The 17,848-nt window shown below is 37.3% G+C and overlaps 1 protein-coding gene across 5 annotated transcripts in view; it reads left to right on the top strand.

Annotated features, from left to right (window-relative positions):
- RAPGEF6 (Rap guanine nucleotide exchange factor (GEF) 6) overlaps window positions 1-17,848 on the top strand; it is a 219,391-nt gene that overhangs the window by 192,856 nt on the left and 8,687 nt on the right. For 4 of the 5 annotated variants that reach the window (XM_012002443.1, XM_012002445.1, XM_012002442.1 and 1 more), the window contains 4 exons: window positions 2,807-3,027; window positions 6,784-6,972; window positions 10,075-10,209; window positions 16,147-16,375. In XM_012002443.1, coding sequence (XP_011857833.1) covers window positions 2,807-3,027; window positions 6,784-6,972; window positions 10,075-10,209; window positions 16,147-16,375 — 774 coding nt within the window. Of the gene's footprint in view, window positions 1-2,806; window positions 3,028-6,783; window positions 6,973-10,074; window positions 10,210-13,422; window positions 13,978-16,146; window positions 16,376-17,848 lie in introns of those variants that run through there. The other variant, XM_012002446.1, reaches the window with a different exon arrangement.

Here is a 17,848-nt window from a genome sequence, read left to right as displayed (position 1 = left end):
TCATATGAATGTATAAAAATGAATGAAAGATCTGTTTATGAAGGTTGCATTTTCCATCAGTTTTCCAAAAAGAGGCAGCCCTTATCCAAGCTGTACTATAAAATTGAAGTAGAAGATGATTTTATTTCCTCAGACCCACTAATGTCACTTACTTGTAGCATTGATTGAATTTTACTTGAAATTTTTACCAGCTTTAATTGAAGATTCCCTTATCTTTAAAGTTGTGATAGAATCAGCAACCACCACTCTTTGTTATAGATTTAGGTCTCTACTTCTACATAGCTAAGTGTCCATTTAGAATCATAGAATGTTAAAGATCTTATAAATCATCTATCTAGTCCTTTCATTTTTAGATGAAGAAAGAGATGACTTTTGTGGATGAAGGGATTGCATAAGAAGAATTTTGTTATTTTAAGACTTGTAGTGAACCATGAAGTTAGAAGCTTTTATTACATGTAAGAAGAATTTTTTTGTGAGCCACCTTCTTTACTCGAGTCTTGTCTCATTTGTGGTCTTGTTTTCTGTCAATGCTTGGTGAACTTGACTTTCCTTCTATTTTCTTTCTCCCTTCTCTGTGTGTTTCCCACGTATTTTCTTCTGGATCATAAATTTATGTCTTGGTCTCTTTTGGCTCTTCTCACCGAAAATAGAAATTGATACCTGGCATTACTATTACAAAGAAGAATACTTGGACAATATCTTTTAGTGGGCGTTGGGTGTGTTTGAATGACTTATGTTAACATGTTTCACTGTTCATTCAGCTTTAGGGTTGCACTGTGTGATGCTTGCAAACATTAGATATATTTATTTTATATCGGAGCATTTTCTGTTTTCAAAGTAGTTTAGAAAACATTTTATTGATATTTATCACAGTGTTTTTGTTAGAATTTTGTGTCTCTCCTAGATTTGTCAACACCTACTTTTTTTATATTAACTAAGATAAAATTATTAAATATTTGTGTTAAAATTTGCTCCTAAATAGCTGCAACTTGATTTTACTGCATTTCTTTGAATTCAAGACATCGTCAATTGTTGGGCATATTGTTCTTTTATCTACTACTAAGGAAAATCACTGCAGTGTCCTGTTACCACTGAGAATTTCTACTTTATGCTTATTGAAGGAGCTCTTATGGACTTGGCTATGGATTTTTATCACAACGTCAAAACTGAATTTTTAAAAATCAATATTTTTATTTGCATAAAAAGGAAAATATAAGCAAAGTAAATTGGTTTAGATTTTCCTAAAATTTCTTTATATTCAAAATATGAATCTTCTGAAATGTTTTCTTTTAGAGTCATTAGCTTCTGAATTTTGTTTTCCAGAACCCTCCTCCCCCATACAGTATTGCCCTCTGTGCCATCCAATGTGTTGGTAATGCACCATTTCTTTGAAAACCCACAAAAGAACCGAAAGCTGCTGGTGCTGGGCTCTCAGGCTAGCTTTGGAAATACTTAGAGTTAGTTTTCTCCTGTCACTTGCTTTGGGAATGTTCTTGAACTTGTCAGATTTATTACTTCGTTATAATCATTTGGTCCTTGGAGGTTAAAAGGCTAATTCACTAATGTCATTGGATTTTCTTTCAAGCCATTCTGCAAGTTTTGAGGTTCCTGCATGTGTAAATAATGTCTTGTCATAGTTTCTGCCAGGCTAATAGCAATTGAAAGTTGCCACTGAGTGTAAGATATACCCCTATTTGAGAGATCTTAAAATGTGAAAGAAAAAAATGCCATAACACTTTTTCAACTATATTTCACTTAATTTACAATGAAAGCATTAGGATTTTAGTGTTTATTTTAAAGTAGATAGATGAGCACTATGGTCTTTGTATTTAGAATATTTTTATATAAAAATGAAGCTTAATTTAGAATCCGTAGATAACCATATTATTTTGGAATGGCGAAATAAAATACCATCTAAATAAAAATTATATAGGAATTTTGTGTTTGTTAGACTTGTTAGAAAGGACAAACATCGTTGCAGTTGCTGTTTTCCATTGGTTCTAGGTGCAGTCATTGTAGGATGTTTGCCAAAAAGAGTAGAGTCGGGTGAAGCTGTAGCTTGTTTGAATTGTGGTTATTTCCACCCAGCTTGCAATTCTGTCACATTCACAGGCGTTAAAAAAGTGATGTCCCAGATCCTCAGTTCTAGAACCCAAATATTGCCTAACCATTCCATATGTGAGTAGAAGCATTGAGTTTTTCCTGCATTCTGATTTCTGACTATATTGAATTGCGTATAAATGCTGTAAATTTTCAGCTAATATGTTATTGGTAGTTCTCTTTGAGTTTTGGCCAAAATAATGGTTACTGGTAAAGTTGGTTAACATGCTCAGAGTGGGCCTGCTATAATGGTAGCGGCAATAGCATGTCGAAAGCAGAACAACAAGCAAAACTACTTTAGAACCCTCATTGCTAAAGAACCCTGGTTCAGAGATTTGGCTGAGGATGGACTTGTCCTGGTCCAGAGTCTTGCCATATCTTCAATGCATGGGTGGCCTCCAGGACCAGAGGAATGATTTTTCTTGTTACTGTTGTGCCATGGGTTGCATAGGCACAAACACAGGCCTGTTGGAACATGCCACTCAGGGGGCCATTGTTATCCTATTCTTTTGAATTCTGTACTTTGCCAAATCCTGTTCTTAATTCAGAACATCACTATATGTGCCAAATTACTTTACATTAATGCTCTTCATCTTTTAACTCATTTACATCAGCATGCAATAGCATTAACAGAACAAAATCTTTTAATCTTCAATCTATACTTAGTTCTCTACAGCCCCTTATTGTGATTTTCATCTTCTTACAGGTCACTGAGTCAAGGAAGCACAAATTCAAACATGCTGGATGTTCAGGGAGGTGCTCACAAAAAAAGGGCACGCCGCAGCTCTCTACTTAATGCCAAGAAGCTATATGAGGATGCCCAAATGGCAAGGAAGGTGAAGCAGTATCTTTCCAGTCTGGATGTAGAGACAGATGAGGAGAAGTTCCAGATGATGTCATTACAGTGGGAGCCTGCGTATGGTACTTGTGAGTATGAGTTTTCATTTATGTGACACTAAAGAATACAACAAAATAAAAACTTACTACTCTAGAATTATGCCTGAGTCCCAAGAAAATTAACTTTCACTCACAAAAGATTACTGGCATACCTTAAGCATCATGTGATCCAGTTAACCACGTACTGAATCCCATCCATTCCTGATGCCTACGCCATCCAAAAAATAGAGAAACAAGTAGATCTTTAAGAAGCTTTTAAGTCTTTTAAAAACTGGATCATTATAGAGGAGCCTTTCTGTTGGAGAACATTTTTACATTCATCCCTAAAGAGTAAACATAAGGGGAATTTTTACCCCTTTTTATTTCATGGATAATATGTACCAACTAGAAAATATAAGACATTTGATTAAAACACCAGTGATAATAGGTACCTTACAGGTGCCAGTAGTAAGGTAAAACAAAAAGAATCAGACACATTCTGATATTAGGTAGTCTCCAGAAAATATGATGAAAAAGATCATGTTCTCAATACAAATTTTTTTAATTAAATACAAGCAAGAGAATGCATATATCTTTGGATCAAGGAAATTATGAGTTCTAAGAGCAGAAATCAAAGATAATGAAATATATACTGTTATAACAAAGTAATTGTAATTCTTAAGTTGTAGATTAAGGCCAGGCATGGTGTGTCACACCTGAAAACCTAGGCAGGAGGATCACTTGAGGCCAGCTTTCGCAACTCAGAGAGACCCCATCTCTACAAAAAAAAAAAAAATTAAAATTAGCCGAGTGGTAGTGCTAGCAACTTGGGGAGGCTGAGACAGGCAGGTCACTTGAGCCCAAGAGTTTGAGGCTGGAGTGAGTTAGGACTGTGCCACTGCTCTCCAGCCTGGGCAACAAAGTGAGACTCAGTCTCTAAAAAATAAATAAATATAAACACACACACACACAGAGTGGGTTAAATTTGCCCATAAAAATTGCAATAGAATTTTATTTGAAAATTCCTAATTGACAAGGGGTAGTAATCATCATGGATTGACCCTAAGATTGATAAATGATATGGTATTTGCATAGTAATTTTTAAAAGTATGTCAAAAGAAATAATCGAAAACAGGAAGTGGAAGTAGAACCAAATACTGATTTTTAAAATTTCAGTTTTGACAATTTTTAAATAAGGGTAAGGAGCCTTTTAATAAGTGCTATAATCAAAACAATATCATGAATGCTTCTACATATAAGAAAAGATTTGGAGTATGATGGGAAGAATACCTACGAAAGGATAGAGGCAGAATTTGAGTTTCTTTTATTACCATTTGAGTAAGATTTTCTTCATCTTTGGTCCCTGTTTTCTCGAATGTAAAACTTTAGCAAGGGTTGGGAATACATTTTGTTTCTGTGATTCTTTCTACATCAAAGTTACTGAATTTGGAAAAACAAATTTTGAAAAGCTAACAGTTACTGAGAGCATTCTACATTCTGGCTGCTACATATTAAATAGTACATGTTAAAGGTAAAAGCTGAAAGAGTATATAGAACCTTTAACATTCATGTTTTAAAGTTCAAAGCCACATACATATTTATTAAAGCCTTCTGACCCAGCTTTGAGTCATCATCAAAGTTATTTTTTCCCAGGTAATTTGATACAGACTTAATCATCTTGTGGTTATGAAACACAGTTTATATACACTGTCATACCTTCCTCTTCTTACACCCACCCCAGACTTGTGTCTGTCTTTTCTCGTAACACTAAATGATGTCCCATGCTACATATTTTATATCTATTTGAAATGAGAAAATCTTTAGGCCTTTCTTTCTTAAACTGGATTTGAACATTTAGTTCAATGCATGTTCCTTTAATTTGGTTTGAGCATATTTATAATGCATAATTGATTTTTAAATGTTTAAATAGTCACTCTCCCAAGCCCAAACAATAGTGGATTTCTGAGCATTATAGAATTTGGTTCTTCCTAATTAATTAGAATATATGTGGTTTTTGTCATTCATCTGTGAACTCTTTTTATTTTTAAAGTAGGCTCAGGTTTTTTTTCTTTGTACTGTAGCAGTTATTAAAATAAGATGTCATTGATTAGTATTGACCAATCAATGAGAGAAGGATGAAAGTATTTCATGGTTCTAAACAAAGATGATAACCTCTTGGATTCAATTAGTTGGTGAGCCACTGCATATTTTCTCCTAGGGTCCGTGCATTTTGACTTTCTAAGATATTCTGTGATTCATATCACCCCACGTATTGTCTAGCTGTCTTAATAAAAGCATAATAGCTATTGTAGCTGTGTTGAGACACTTTAGATATCTGTTTTTGCTTTTATCTTGATGTTTAAAACAAATACTTCATGAAGTACTGAGGCTGCACCTGCATGGAATATATCCACCCTGGATAACCTAAGGATTAAAAGTACTCCCTGATGGAAGAATGTCTTCCCCTTGGACTGTCAGTATTGGTTTTATGTGAAGGAGGCAGCTTTTATAAGTCAGGGTTCTCAGTTTTTTATTCTCACATTTTCAAGAAACCTATGGATTTATAAAAACACTATCTCTCGTTTTCTTCTGTTAGAGCTGTTGAGATAAGTTCACTTATTTATTCAACAAATACCTATTAAGCATCTGTTTTCAGTCAGTAACTGGCACATAAGGATGTAGTAACAAACAAAATGCATAGTCTTTACTCTCTAGTAGGTTAAAGCCTAATGAAAGGAACAGAGAGGATAAAGCCTGATGAGAGTATAGGACTGATGAGAGAAAAGGTAAGCGAGTCAAGTCAAGGGGCAGGCTGATGGCAAATCATGCAGGGTCATGTAGGCCTTATTTTAGGGATTCGGGTCTTTATTCTAAAAGCAGGGGCAAGTTAAGGTTTGTGCAGAAGGAGAAGGAAAATGATATGATCAGATACTCATTTTGGAAGAGTTACTCTTCTATGAAGAATGCCTTGAAGGCATGCTAGAATTGATACAGTGAGAAAAATATTTCAGTAGTAAAGAGAGAATGTTAACTTGACCCTCAGCAGAGTGATGATGGAGCTAATTAACATGGATTCAAGAATTATTTAGGGCTGGGTGAGATAGCTCACATCTGTAATCCCAACACTTTGAGGAGGCTGAGGCATGTGGATCACCTGAGGTCAGGAGTTCGAGACCAGCCTGGGCAACGTGGTAAAACCCCGTCTCTACTAAAAATACAAAAATAGGCCAGGTGCAATGGCTCACACCTGTAATCCCAGCACTTTGGGAGGCTGAGGCAGGAGAATCACTTGAACCCTTGAACCCAGGAGGCAGAGGTTACAGTCCCGGGACCATTGCACTCCAGCCTTGGCAACAAAAGCGAAGCTCCGTCTTAAAAAAAAAAAAGAAAAAGAAACCAGGTTTTGTGGCAGGTGCCTGTGATCCCAGCTACTCGGGAGGCTGAAGCAGGAGACTCCATTGAACCTGGGAGGTGGAGGTTGCAGTAAGCCAAGATTGTACCATTGCACTTCAGCCCTGGCGACAGAGAGAAACTTCATCTCAAAAAATTTTTTAAAAAAGAATTATTTAGGAGATAAAATTAACAACTTATTCTACAAAAATTTTAGAGATAACATTTTTTATCTGACTCACCAAGCAATGGAGATAACATTTTATAGTACTTAACTGAAATTCCTGCTAAGAAAATTAATGTATTTTATTTTTTGTACTAAAAATAGATGGTTTTAAAGTAACCATTTATTATTGCCAGTGGTGATAACCTTGCCTAAAAACATTCAGTTACTTATTTCTTACTCTCTCCTATTAGTGACCAAGAATTTAAATGAGAAAAGATCAGCCAAATCATCTGAAATGTCCCCAGTGCCTATGAGGTCAGCTGGCCAAACAACTAAAGCCCACTTGCATCAACCCCACAGAGTAAGCCAGGTGCTTCAGGTGCCAGCTGTTAATTTGCACCCCATCCGGAAGAAGGGACAAACAAAAGACCCTGCATTGAGTGAGTATTCACCATTAATATTACATCCATTTAACTGAAATTTCCAGGGGAGTTAGAATGAAAAATAATTACAGATGTTCAGGAGATAAGCTATTGTAGGTTGTGTAATATAATCATCATTTCATGAATCAAAAAGTGTTTCATTTTGACTGTAGATGTTTGCTGACAGCATACATGTTTTAAATGCCAACATTGGATTTCCTATAATACTGAAATCTGTTGATCAATAGAAAATTTACAGCAAAGCATTTTGGGTACCAGGGGCTTACTGCATTCAAAGGTGTATTTAATGTAATATCTAATACAGACACAATCTACAAAAACTGTGGAAATGAAGTTGCTTATTCCAAAAATGACTATACGTTGTTTTTTGTCTTTAGTGACCCCTTTTGAAAACCTAGTTAGGAAACAAGAGAATGTAACTTTTATAAAGTATAGACCACACTTTTTTTTTTTCTGTTAGGCCTTGTAGTCATTATTCATATTATTTTTATTTGTTGTTTTAACAGTATCATTATTTTAGCCTTTTAGGTGAGAAGCTAGATTAGATTTGGTTCCTAGCATGATTACTTAGACCATGAATTATATGTAGTATATGTTTAGTAGAACTTTGTTCATTTAATCTGTTGTTGTTTGAGATACAAAGTTGAATAAGAAATTCCCCCTCCTTTGCCAGATTTTCAGTCTGGTGATGTAGACACTCACACAGATAACTTCAGTGTAATGTGTCTTCTTGTTATGCCAGGGGTATATGCAGAACATATAAAAGAACAAAACAAAACAGAGGTAACTTAGAGGTAAGATAGGGCTTCAGAAGAAGGCTTTTTGGAAATAACGTCTAAGCAGCCTGAAAGGCTGGTGACAAAGAAGATGATTAGGCAAAAGTTCCAGAGAGGTTGCTTCAGGCCGAGGAAACAGCTTGGTATGTGCGAGAAACTACAAGCACTTTGCTGACTCTGAGTGGAAATTGCATGCAGTGTTGACAGACAATAATAATTAAAGCTAACACTTGGAGAGCACTTACTGAGTGCCAGGCATGGTTCAAATTGTGCTTTATTAATTTTATATGTCAGTCTTCATAGTAATGCCACAAGATAAGTGGTATTTTACCCTCATTCTGCAAAGGAAGCATAGAGGCTAAAGGAAGGCTGACTGGCTTTAAATCTTTGCCTTTAACCACTGTACTAAACAGCTTCCAAGATGCAGAGAATGAAGACAGGTATGCTGAAATTACAATGTGCCATGCCAGAGGGAAGTTATCAGTGAGAAGCCATTGAAGAGATTTGAACAAGGGAAGATTATGGTTCAAATGATGTTTGAGAAGGACTGTAGTAAGGATCACAGCAGGACTGGAGATAGAGAGCTCAGATGGAAAGCTGGTCTAACAGTTAAGTGAAAGTTGCCTGGGGCCTGGACTAGTTTGGTGGCTATGGAAATGGAGAATTGGGTGCAGAATTGGTGAAGTTGATGAATTTGTTGGTAGGAGTGAGAGAGGGACAAAGTTAGCTCTGGTTTTTTTTTACTTGAATATCACCACTTGAGAGGCAACATTACTTGTACCATGTAGCTTACTTGCTTGCTTGCTTTTTTTTTTTTTTTTTTTTTGGAGACAGTCTTGCTCTGTCGCCCAGGCTGGAGTTTCTGTGGCGCGATCTTGGCTCACTGAAACCTCCATTTCCCAGGTTCAAGCAATTCTTGTGCCAGCCTCCTAAGTAGCTGGGATTACAGATGCTTGCCAGCACACCTGGCTAGTTTTTGTGTTTTTAGTAGAGATGGGGTTTCACCATGCTGGCCAGGCTGGTCTCAAACTCCTGACTTCAGGTGATCCACCCACCTCAGCCTCCCAAAGTGCTCGGATTACAGGTGTGAGCCACCACGCCTGGCCCCGTATAGGTTTCTTCATTTCTTATTGTAATATGGCTGTTTATATGATAAATATGTTTATATTACATTTAATGAAGGGTAGTGTGAGTATACTATGATCTAAATTTTTTCGTTGTCCAGTGGCTGCTTGTTACTATGTCAAAATCCTCATCAAAGTTTGCTTACTTTATGTTTTGGTTTTTTGGGGGGTTTTTTGTTTTGAGTCAGAATCTCACTCTGTCACCCAGGCTGGAGTGCAGTGGTGCGATCTCAGCTCACTGCAACCTTCGCCTCCCGGGTTCAAGCGATTCTCCTGCCTTAGCCTCCTGAGTAGATGGGATTACAGGTGTGCGCCACCACGCCTGGCTAATTTTTGTATTTTTAGTAAAGATGGGGTTTCACCATGTTAGTCAGGCTAGTCTTGAACTCCTGACCTCATGATCTGCCCGCCTCGGCTTCCCAGAGTGCTGGGATTACAGGTGTGAGCCACTGTACCCGGCCACTTACTTTATGTTTTAGGAACAGTGTCTATAGCTCTTTGACATTTCTTAGAGAAGATAAATGTAAAAACATCAATATATTGAAATCATTGCTAGGTTTGAGGTACACTAAACAGGACCAGATGTTGGACAAGGGTAATGAGAACTTTAAGGAATCTTTCCACTGTGCTGCATACTATTTTTCTATACATTCATGATTCTTTCTGTTGTTTACTTCTCTCCTGTAGTGTGAATTTAGTGCTCTTGAAAAGGGCTGGACTGGCAGCCCTGCAGCCTCTTCTGTATACCCACAGCACAGATGCACCGCAGGTAGTGACAGTGCCAAAATCCCCACACTGCCCCTGCTACATGCCTCGCCCTGACTTGGAGAGGCCACCTCTAGAGGGGAGGGAAGAGTTTGAATCCATGCCTTCTTTTTGAAGATTTCAAATCACTGTGTCAATTGTGGGAGGTGGGGCACAGCACTCAGACTGTTAAATTTATTTCCCTTATACCACAAAGCACAGACAAACTAATATAATCTGGTCCATGCTGACCAGCTGAATTTGAATGGATAACCTAGAGGTGAGAATCTCTGTGTGCCATTACCCAGTCATTTAGTCCCTGTTTGTCATTTACACATTTCAATTGACTACACTAGCCATTGTGTATCATAGCTTTAGTTACATAGTGATTTAGGCAACTATGGACATTTTAATTGTGAAATGATACTTATTTGCATCTTTGCTTTTACTTTTAGATACAAGTTTACCTCAGAAAGTTTTAGGAACAACTGAAGAAGTAAGTGGTAAGAAGCATACAGAAGACACTATTTCTGTGGCATCATCTTTACATTCTAGTCCTCCTGCATCTCCTCAAGGTTCCCCTCACAAAGGTAAGACAAAACATTTCAAACTAGTTCTTGTTAAACTAAACAATACTTTATAGCACATACTTTGCTTTTCAATCTATAGCAATAATTGTAAATCATTAAGAAAAGCATAACTCCTAATGCTTTTTGAACTTTGATGTTTTGTATTGCATTATTCAAATGCTTTTTGGGTATTATGCGTCATGTAACTAGGACTCCAGTATTCAAAGTGTGATCCTAAACTTCAACAGACAGCAAGCATGGATAAGAATGAAGGCAGAAGCCATAGTTTTGGTGCAAATTCTTGGTGTCGTCATTCCAGTTTCCTATATTTGGATATTTCTATGAAGTGTTTGCAAATAAAAGTTTCTATAAGAGATTGTTTTTAGGCCAGGCACAGTGGCTTATGCTTATAATACCAGCATTTTGGGAAGCTGAGGCGGGTGGATCACTTGAGCCCAGGAGTTGGAGACCAGCCAGGGCAACATGATGAGACCCCATCTCTGCAAACAATGTAAAAATTAGGCATGGTAATGTGCCTGTAGTCTCAGCTACCTGGGAGGCTGAGGTGAGAGGATCGCTGGAGCCTGGGAGGCAGAGGTTGCAGTGAACTGTGATTGTGCCGTTGTACTCCAGCCTGGGCAACACAGCAAGACCCCATCTCAAAAAAAAGAAAGAAATTGTTTTTAACCAACTATAAGATTTAGGAAAACAAATATTTAGGTTGATGGTTTTCCTTTTTTTAGTAATAGAGTATTACCTTTTTTAAAATTAGAATTTAAAATAACCTGTACTCTTGTGGATTTTTTACTTACACAGAATCTCATGAGGTGAAAAACTGAAATTCTTCTTGTTCATTTACATGTTTTCATAATTCAGACTGGAGCATTTCTTTTTGCGGCCAGCCTGGGCAGTGTGCAGCAGATACCACTTCATGTTAGCTGCACATGTAGCATTCTAAATATAGTGTGTATTTCTTATATTGACCCTTCACATTCTGTGTGTACCCTGGAGAGAAAGGGGATTTAGTTCTGGCGTCTTCTTCACAGATGTAAAAGAAGTACATATTTAAATAATCACACCAGAGAATGGTACATGGTCAGAGGGAAGACAGACTTATTATAATAATTCTAACAGGAGAGAGAAGCTTCCAGAGCTTGCTTCAGCTTCCAGGCTCTAAGTTTATTCTCACTCTGCAGAGCTCTTTCTTATTTTTGCCACCTGTGTGGCAATTATGTACAGTGATGTCAGACCTGAGTTTGAACCGTGATTCTGTCCTCCACTGTAGCTGTGTTGCTACAAGTAATTTATTTATACGGTCAGGTTTTCTGTCTAAGATGGGAAAAAGACCATCTAGGCCGAAGCAGGTGAATCACCTGAGGTCAGGAGTTCAAGACTAGCCTGGCCAAGATGGTGAAACCCACCTATATTAAAAATACAAAAAAATTAGCCAGATATAGTGGCACACGCCTATAGTCCCACCTGCTCAGGAGGCCGAGGCAGGAGAATTACTTGAACCCAGAAGGCAGAGATTGTAGTGAGCCGAGATCGTGCCATTGCATCCCAACTAGTTTGGTGGCTATGGAAATCAAGAGAGAACTGGATGCAGAATTGTTGCCCAACCTGGGTGACAAGAGCAAAACTCCATCTCAAAAAAGAAAAATAAAAGAAAAAGAAAAAGACCATTTATTTCATCTATTTTGAGAGCCTCTTATATGGTTTAAATGAAATAATATTTATAAAGCCTGATGTGTGGTAAGTGTTTAGTGAATTGAAATGTCTCTTTTCTTTCTCTGCTGCCACCTCAGGACACCATAGCTCCATTACTTACTTGCTTTTTTCATCCTCACATAGCTGAGACTGGTTAGGTTTTTTTCATTCAGATTTTACTAAAGAAAGCTTAATAAAAATGAAACAGGAGATATAAACAGTGCATATTGTAGGTGTATTTATAAAACACAGATTTTGATACCGTTATAGCTCATATGTAAATTTTGTGTGGCACACAGACCTATGTCATCACTTTCCTTGTCTATATGGTCCTATCCATTGCACCCCTTACCAGATCTTGCGGTGTAGGATAAGCTGCAGTGCCTGCAGTCAGACAGATGGTCCAAATGAACAGTGTCCATATGCTCCTAATGCTCTTTCAGGAACATCTTTACACTCCTTACCCCTTTTAGAGACTGCTCAGAGGTCCATCCCATTATAGATAATTCTAACTAGTAGGATCTGATTTGGTATTTTATGCCTGAATGTGACTTCTGGCAAGAGGTATTAGGAACAGGAATTCCTCCATTGCTCTTATTCCCAACAAAATCTACACTCAACACTCGAATAGAGAAGTCTTTTTTCCATTGTCTTTCATTGTGTAGCCAACAGTTGAACACCATGTTTATAGATTTGTGAGCTTCTCTTAGTAATGTTTGGAATTCTTAGAAGCCTGAAGAAAATCTTCTCTTCAAAACTGTTTCAGCTTGTTCTTGCATGTGTACTGTCAAAACCCCAACCAAGTATGATCCTTCTATTTGTGTAGACAGGTTTTTGCCAGTAATCTATGATTGAACAAAACTGTCATTATGCTCAGAGTAAATTATTAGGATCTGTTCCTGGTTCTTATTAAACTTTGAGATCTGTTCTTTGTTTTCTTATGATTAAGAAAATAAACCTATCTTCATGTTTTGCATGAGGATAGTTTCAACAAGTACTTTAAAAAGAAGTCGAGACCTTAAACATTATCTACCCTAGTGTTTAAGAAAAGCAGTCTCTCCACCTTGGATCTACAACAGGATCAGAAAATGAGCTTTCTAAATATACCTGTTGTATGTACTATTTGTATGTCTTACTTGGTTTTTACTAAGCTTTTTCATAGGAAAATCTACTTACAATTCTAGACCTACATAGTTACTTTACAAAAATAATTCTAGTTACCTGATATTTTTGTGATTTTTTTCCTTATGATTTTACCAGCTTGGCTTCCTTTCAACAGTTTTTTTGTTTTTGTTTTTGTCACCAGCTGTGCTGATAAAGGTAATCTTTCTCCTGCATTCTGTCTTGCAATAACTGATGTGTATATGTTATATATAAGTAGATTTTTTCCATGCATTAAAAAATATGTTGCTAGATTTCAATTTTTCAGATATTATCAAGATGTTAGAATTTTTAAATAGTGAAATATTATGTAAACAAGGCTAATTGTGATTGACCATGTCAGGGTTTTTGCATCTTTCCCTCCAGTTGGCAGTATCATATCTGATCACAGCAGCAAGATCAGTGGCCAGAGCTGCCCCGGAATAGGTGGGGCTTACTTGCAAAAGAAAATCCTTCAGATTACCAGGAGCACAGCCAAAAGAACAGACAGTACTGAGAAGGCCACTGAGGAGAATAGAGACAGGACAAGTTGTGAGAACACAACCAGAAAAAGAATGACATCCCCGTTTAGAAGACTTAGGGAAAGAATGCTTTCAAGGGAAAGACTAGTCAACAGCCAAAAAGAGGACACAGATCACAATCAAGCTACAGAAAGCTGTGAGAAAGTGAAGGATGTTGGAAGCAACATCAAAGATGAGAAAGGGAGTGCCATCTTCAATTCAAATAGCCAAGGCAACAGTAACACTTTAAACTGCTTCTATACGCGATTCAAGTCTAAAAGGAGGAAGACACTCTGATGAAGTTCCTTATTTTATTTTAGTGTTAAGTTTGTTTTCAGTTATTAATGTATACATGGCTTAAATTAAACCATTTGTCAAAGCTTAGGCAGACAACTTAGTAAAATACTATTTATAAGCACTTTAAAATGCCTCATTTGTACATATGTTATTTTACTAATGTGTATTGAGTTAGTAAATTTTATACTCTTTGTTTTCTGTAGTTGACTTTATTTTCTACTGTTAGCTGAATCTGTGAGTGAAATATGTAGAGGAGGCTTTTTTATCCTCTACTTTTTACATATCTTTGGGGGAGAAGGGACTAGTCTAACATAGCAATTTCAGAGTCATCTGGAAAACTTGTTAAGAAATGCAATTACTGTGTCCCACCCCAGACTTCATAAACCTGAATTGCCAGAAATGAGATCCGGAATATTTATTTTAATTGGCTTGCCAGGTGGTTCTTAGTAGTGTTATATTTGAGAAATACTGATCAAACAGACATAAGAATGAAATTATTTTTAAAACAATGAAGCAAGATGATTATGTAGAGCAATGACTTTTTCTTTTGAGGAAGAAGGTATTTATTTATTTTCAATTTACTTATTACATCCATTTTCTTGGTCCTCTTGAAATTTGACTAATCAGCTCATGGACATTGACAAATAGCAATGATCCCAAGTTCAGAGATGTTTGATAGAAGTCAGAAGACTGGCTTGTCTTGGCTTACCCTGTTCCGGGCCACATAGGCCAAGTATAAATCACAAGTTTTCTGGGCCTTTTTCTCTTTGAAATAGTTAACAAAATGACTTAATAAGGTTACTGTGCAACAAATTATTCCTTAAATGACTTGAGTTATATGTGAATAACTCCAAGATCCATAAACAGAGAAGGACCTTGGAACTAAGGATGTTGTCATCCTCTTTCTGCATGAAGATGAGGCCCTGAGAATTCCTGTAACATACCCAAAGCCTGTGATTCTTCCTAATGACATTTCTAGGTATTGCCCAAAGACTACATATCTACTAAACCCTACTCTCCTCTGTGAGCAAGAAGATATTTTTCACTTCTTTGAGACCCATCCCTCGTTGGGATTACTAGGGCATTTTCTTTTTCTTTTATTTCTCAACAATAGTTTGGTTTCCTCCAATTATCAAAATAGATTATTATGTACATTAGCCATTCTGTTGAAGATTTGTTTTTGGGTCCTTCACCTCAATGCATCCCTAGAATCCAGAAGAACATCTGTCTAGTTGTCTGCTGTGCAGTAAGTCACAGAACAACATAGAACATGTAGATGCTGTTTTTTTCTATAACACATTATTAAAAATGTATCCACTTAGCTGTTTAATATTCTGCAAGGTTGGTGAAGAAAAAGGAAACTAAGTCTGACACTCAGTTTAAACCTAAAACAATTTTAAAAACTGAAACAGGCTGAGCACAGTGGCCCACACCTGTAATTCCAGCAATTTGGGAGGCTGAGACAGGAGGATCGCTTGAGGCCAGGAGTTGAAGACCAGCCTGGGGAACATAATGAGACCTCATTTCTGCAAAAAGTTTAAAAATAACTGGGTTTGGAGGTGCAGACCTGTAGTCCCAGCTACTTGGGGCTGAGGCAAGACGACCACTTGAGCCCAGGAGTTCAAAGCTGCAGTGAGCTATGATCATGCCACTGCACTGTAGCCTGGGCAACAGAGCAGGACCCTGTGTCTAAAAAATAAAAATAATCTAAAACGGTGACTCTCAACTCAAGACAAGACTTCTTAGGTGGGATATGCAGAATATCTGGGGTAAGTATATATAGTTTGGTAAAGCAAAAATGTAATTCTTTCCCTTGAGTCCTGGACTCCCACTCCTATCCTTACTTCAAGATGATATTTTGGATTCAGAATAGGTCATGAAATATTCATATTAATCAAAGGAAGGAGCATTGGATTAAAAAGAAGTTGAGAAACCCTACTTTTTAATATTTGTAATGTTCTTATTTTATTAAATGATTATTATAGCTGTGGGAGAGCCTGAGATAGATGTACCTTTAAACTAGTTTTCTTAGTAACACTGGACTTTGACTGTCTTTTTCTTGAATCTAGTTGTGTTGGTGTGGATGGGTAGGTGAATGGATATGTAGGGGGAATATGTAGGGGAATGTGTGGAGATATAATTGGCACCATTATATCTACATAGATGGAAACTAAAATTGCTTCTACTTTGTCTTCTGTTATTTTTGTGGGTTTTTTTTTTCATCCTTCCCCCTACTACCCCCACCCTATGTTCCCTTTTTTTGTAGTTTGATCAATGCTCTTTTCTTGTTCAGGTTACACACTTACTCCATCAGCTAAATCTGACAACTTGTCTGACTCCAGCCATAGTGAGATTTCTTCACGGTCCAGCATTGTGAGCAATTGTTCTATTGACTCCATGTCTGGAGCTCTACAGGATGAACGGTGTTCCTCTCAGGCCCTGCCAGTCCCTGAACCCACTGGGGCATTGGAAAAGACAGAGCACCCCTCAGGGATAGGAGATCATAGTCAACATGGCCCTGGGTAAGCATCATTGTCTGTGTTCATAACACAAAACCCAAGCCAAGTGGCCACTGCAAGCAGTGCTCCCTAACTTGACCTTGGACCTCCCATGGGGTAATTGCAGAGTTATCCATAAAAGAATATGTGGGCCAAGCACATATTCTGTATTCTGAATATGTAAATAAGCACTATTTTGAAAGATGTATGGGTGTTCATTTTCGAAGTGTTACTAAATTCAAGTAACTTTTTATCTTTATGTATCTTTCCAATCAGAACTCAAAGTGCATCTGCTATTTATATAGGGGAGATAATTTTTGAAATTCTGGCTGTTATAGGTTAATCAAAAAGGTTGTATATTGGAAAGTGCCTCCAGTGCTGTGCACACTGTAGACAGGTTGGGTGAGTAGGACTAGCCCTTGATTCCTGTTCTCTGAAAGTGTAATTTGGGGAGTAAGAATAATCACCTAGCAAAGGTTAATTAAAAAAAAAAAATTAACTCTAAATTTCTGTTTAGAATCAAGCAACATGGAAATCTTTGAGAAAGTTTATTTTAACTGATAAATATTGTGAAATCTGGCCTACTTTAATATGAAAAATTTAAGATAAAGTATTACCACATTTATAAAGGTTTCTAAACTTTGATCTCTACACCAGAGGTCAACAAATGTTTTCTATAAAAGTTACATAGTAAACACTTTAGACTTCTCAGGCCATAAGGCCTCTGTCACAACTACTCTGCCTATTACACCAGAACAGCCATAGACAACACATAAACAAATGGCATGACTGTGTCCCATTAAAACTTTATTTACAAAAATGAGCAAAGGGACCACCAGATTTGGCCCTGGGCTGTAGTTTGCTACCCTCTGCTCTATACTGTAAATGAGGGGTTTACAAACTCTTTGTAAAGGGCCAGGTAGTAAAATATTTTTGCCTTTGCAGGCTACATACGGTATCTGTCACAAATTCTTCCGGTTTGGTTTTGTTTTAAACCTTTTAAAAGGTTTTGCTGCAGACCATACAAAAACAGGCTGTTGGCTAAATTTGGCCCATGAGCTGTAGTTTGGGGACCCCTGCTATAAATGATTCATTTCATAGGTAATTGGGGAAGTTGCTGTTTACTTGGCACTGTACTGGGCTAGCCTCAGAGATACGTTGAAAAATAAAACATGATTCTTCAAGTTGGGAACTCTTAATTCTGTATGCATGGACAGTAGTCTAATATTGTGATGACCAAGAATGAATATGTATACTTAATGTTATTCATTTCAGATCTCATCTTTGCATTTTCATTTAAAATCAGTTCAAGAAAAATACTTGCCAGGCATACCTCTGGTCCATCCCAGCTGCTGGGGAGGCTGAGGTGGAGGATCACTTGAGCCCAGGAGTTAAAGGCTACAGTGCACCATGATCGTGCCTATAAATAGCCACTGCACTCCAGTCTGGGCAACAGAGTGACACCTGTCTCAAAAAAAAAAAAAAAAAAAAAAAAAA

This window comes from Mandrillus leucophaeus, unplaced genomic scaffold (assembly GCF_000951045.1).
Source record: "Mandrillus leucophaeus isolate KB7577 unplaced genomic scaffold, Mleu.le_1.0 Scaffold688, whole genome shotgun sequence".
Taxonomy (NCBI): domain Eukaryota; kingdom Metazoa; phylum Chordata; class Mammalia; order Primates; family Cercopithecidae; genus Mandrillus; species Mandrillus leucophaeus.
The sequence above is the reverse complement of the archived record's forward strand: the minus strand, read 5'-3'. Positions and strand labels throughout refer to the sequence as shown.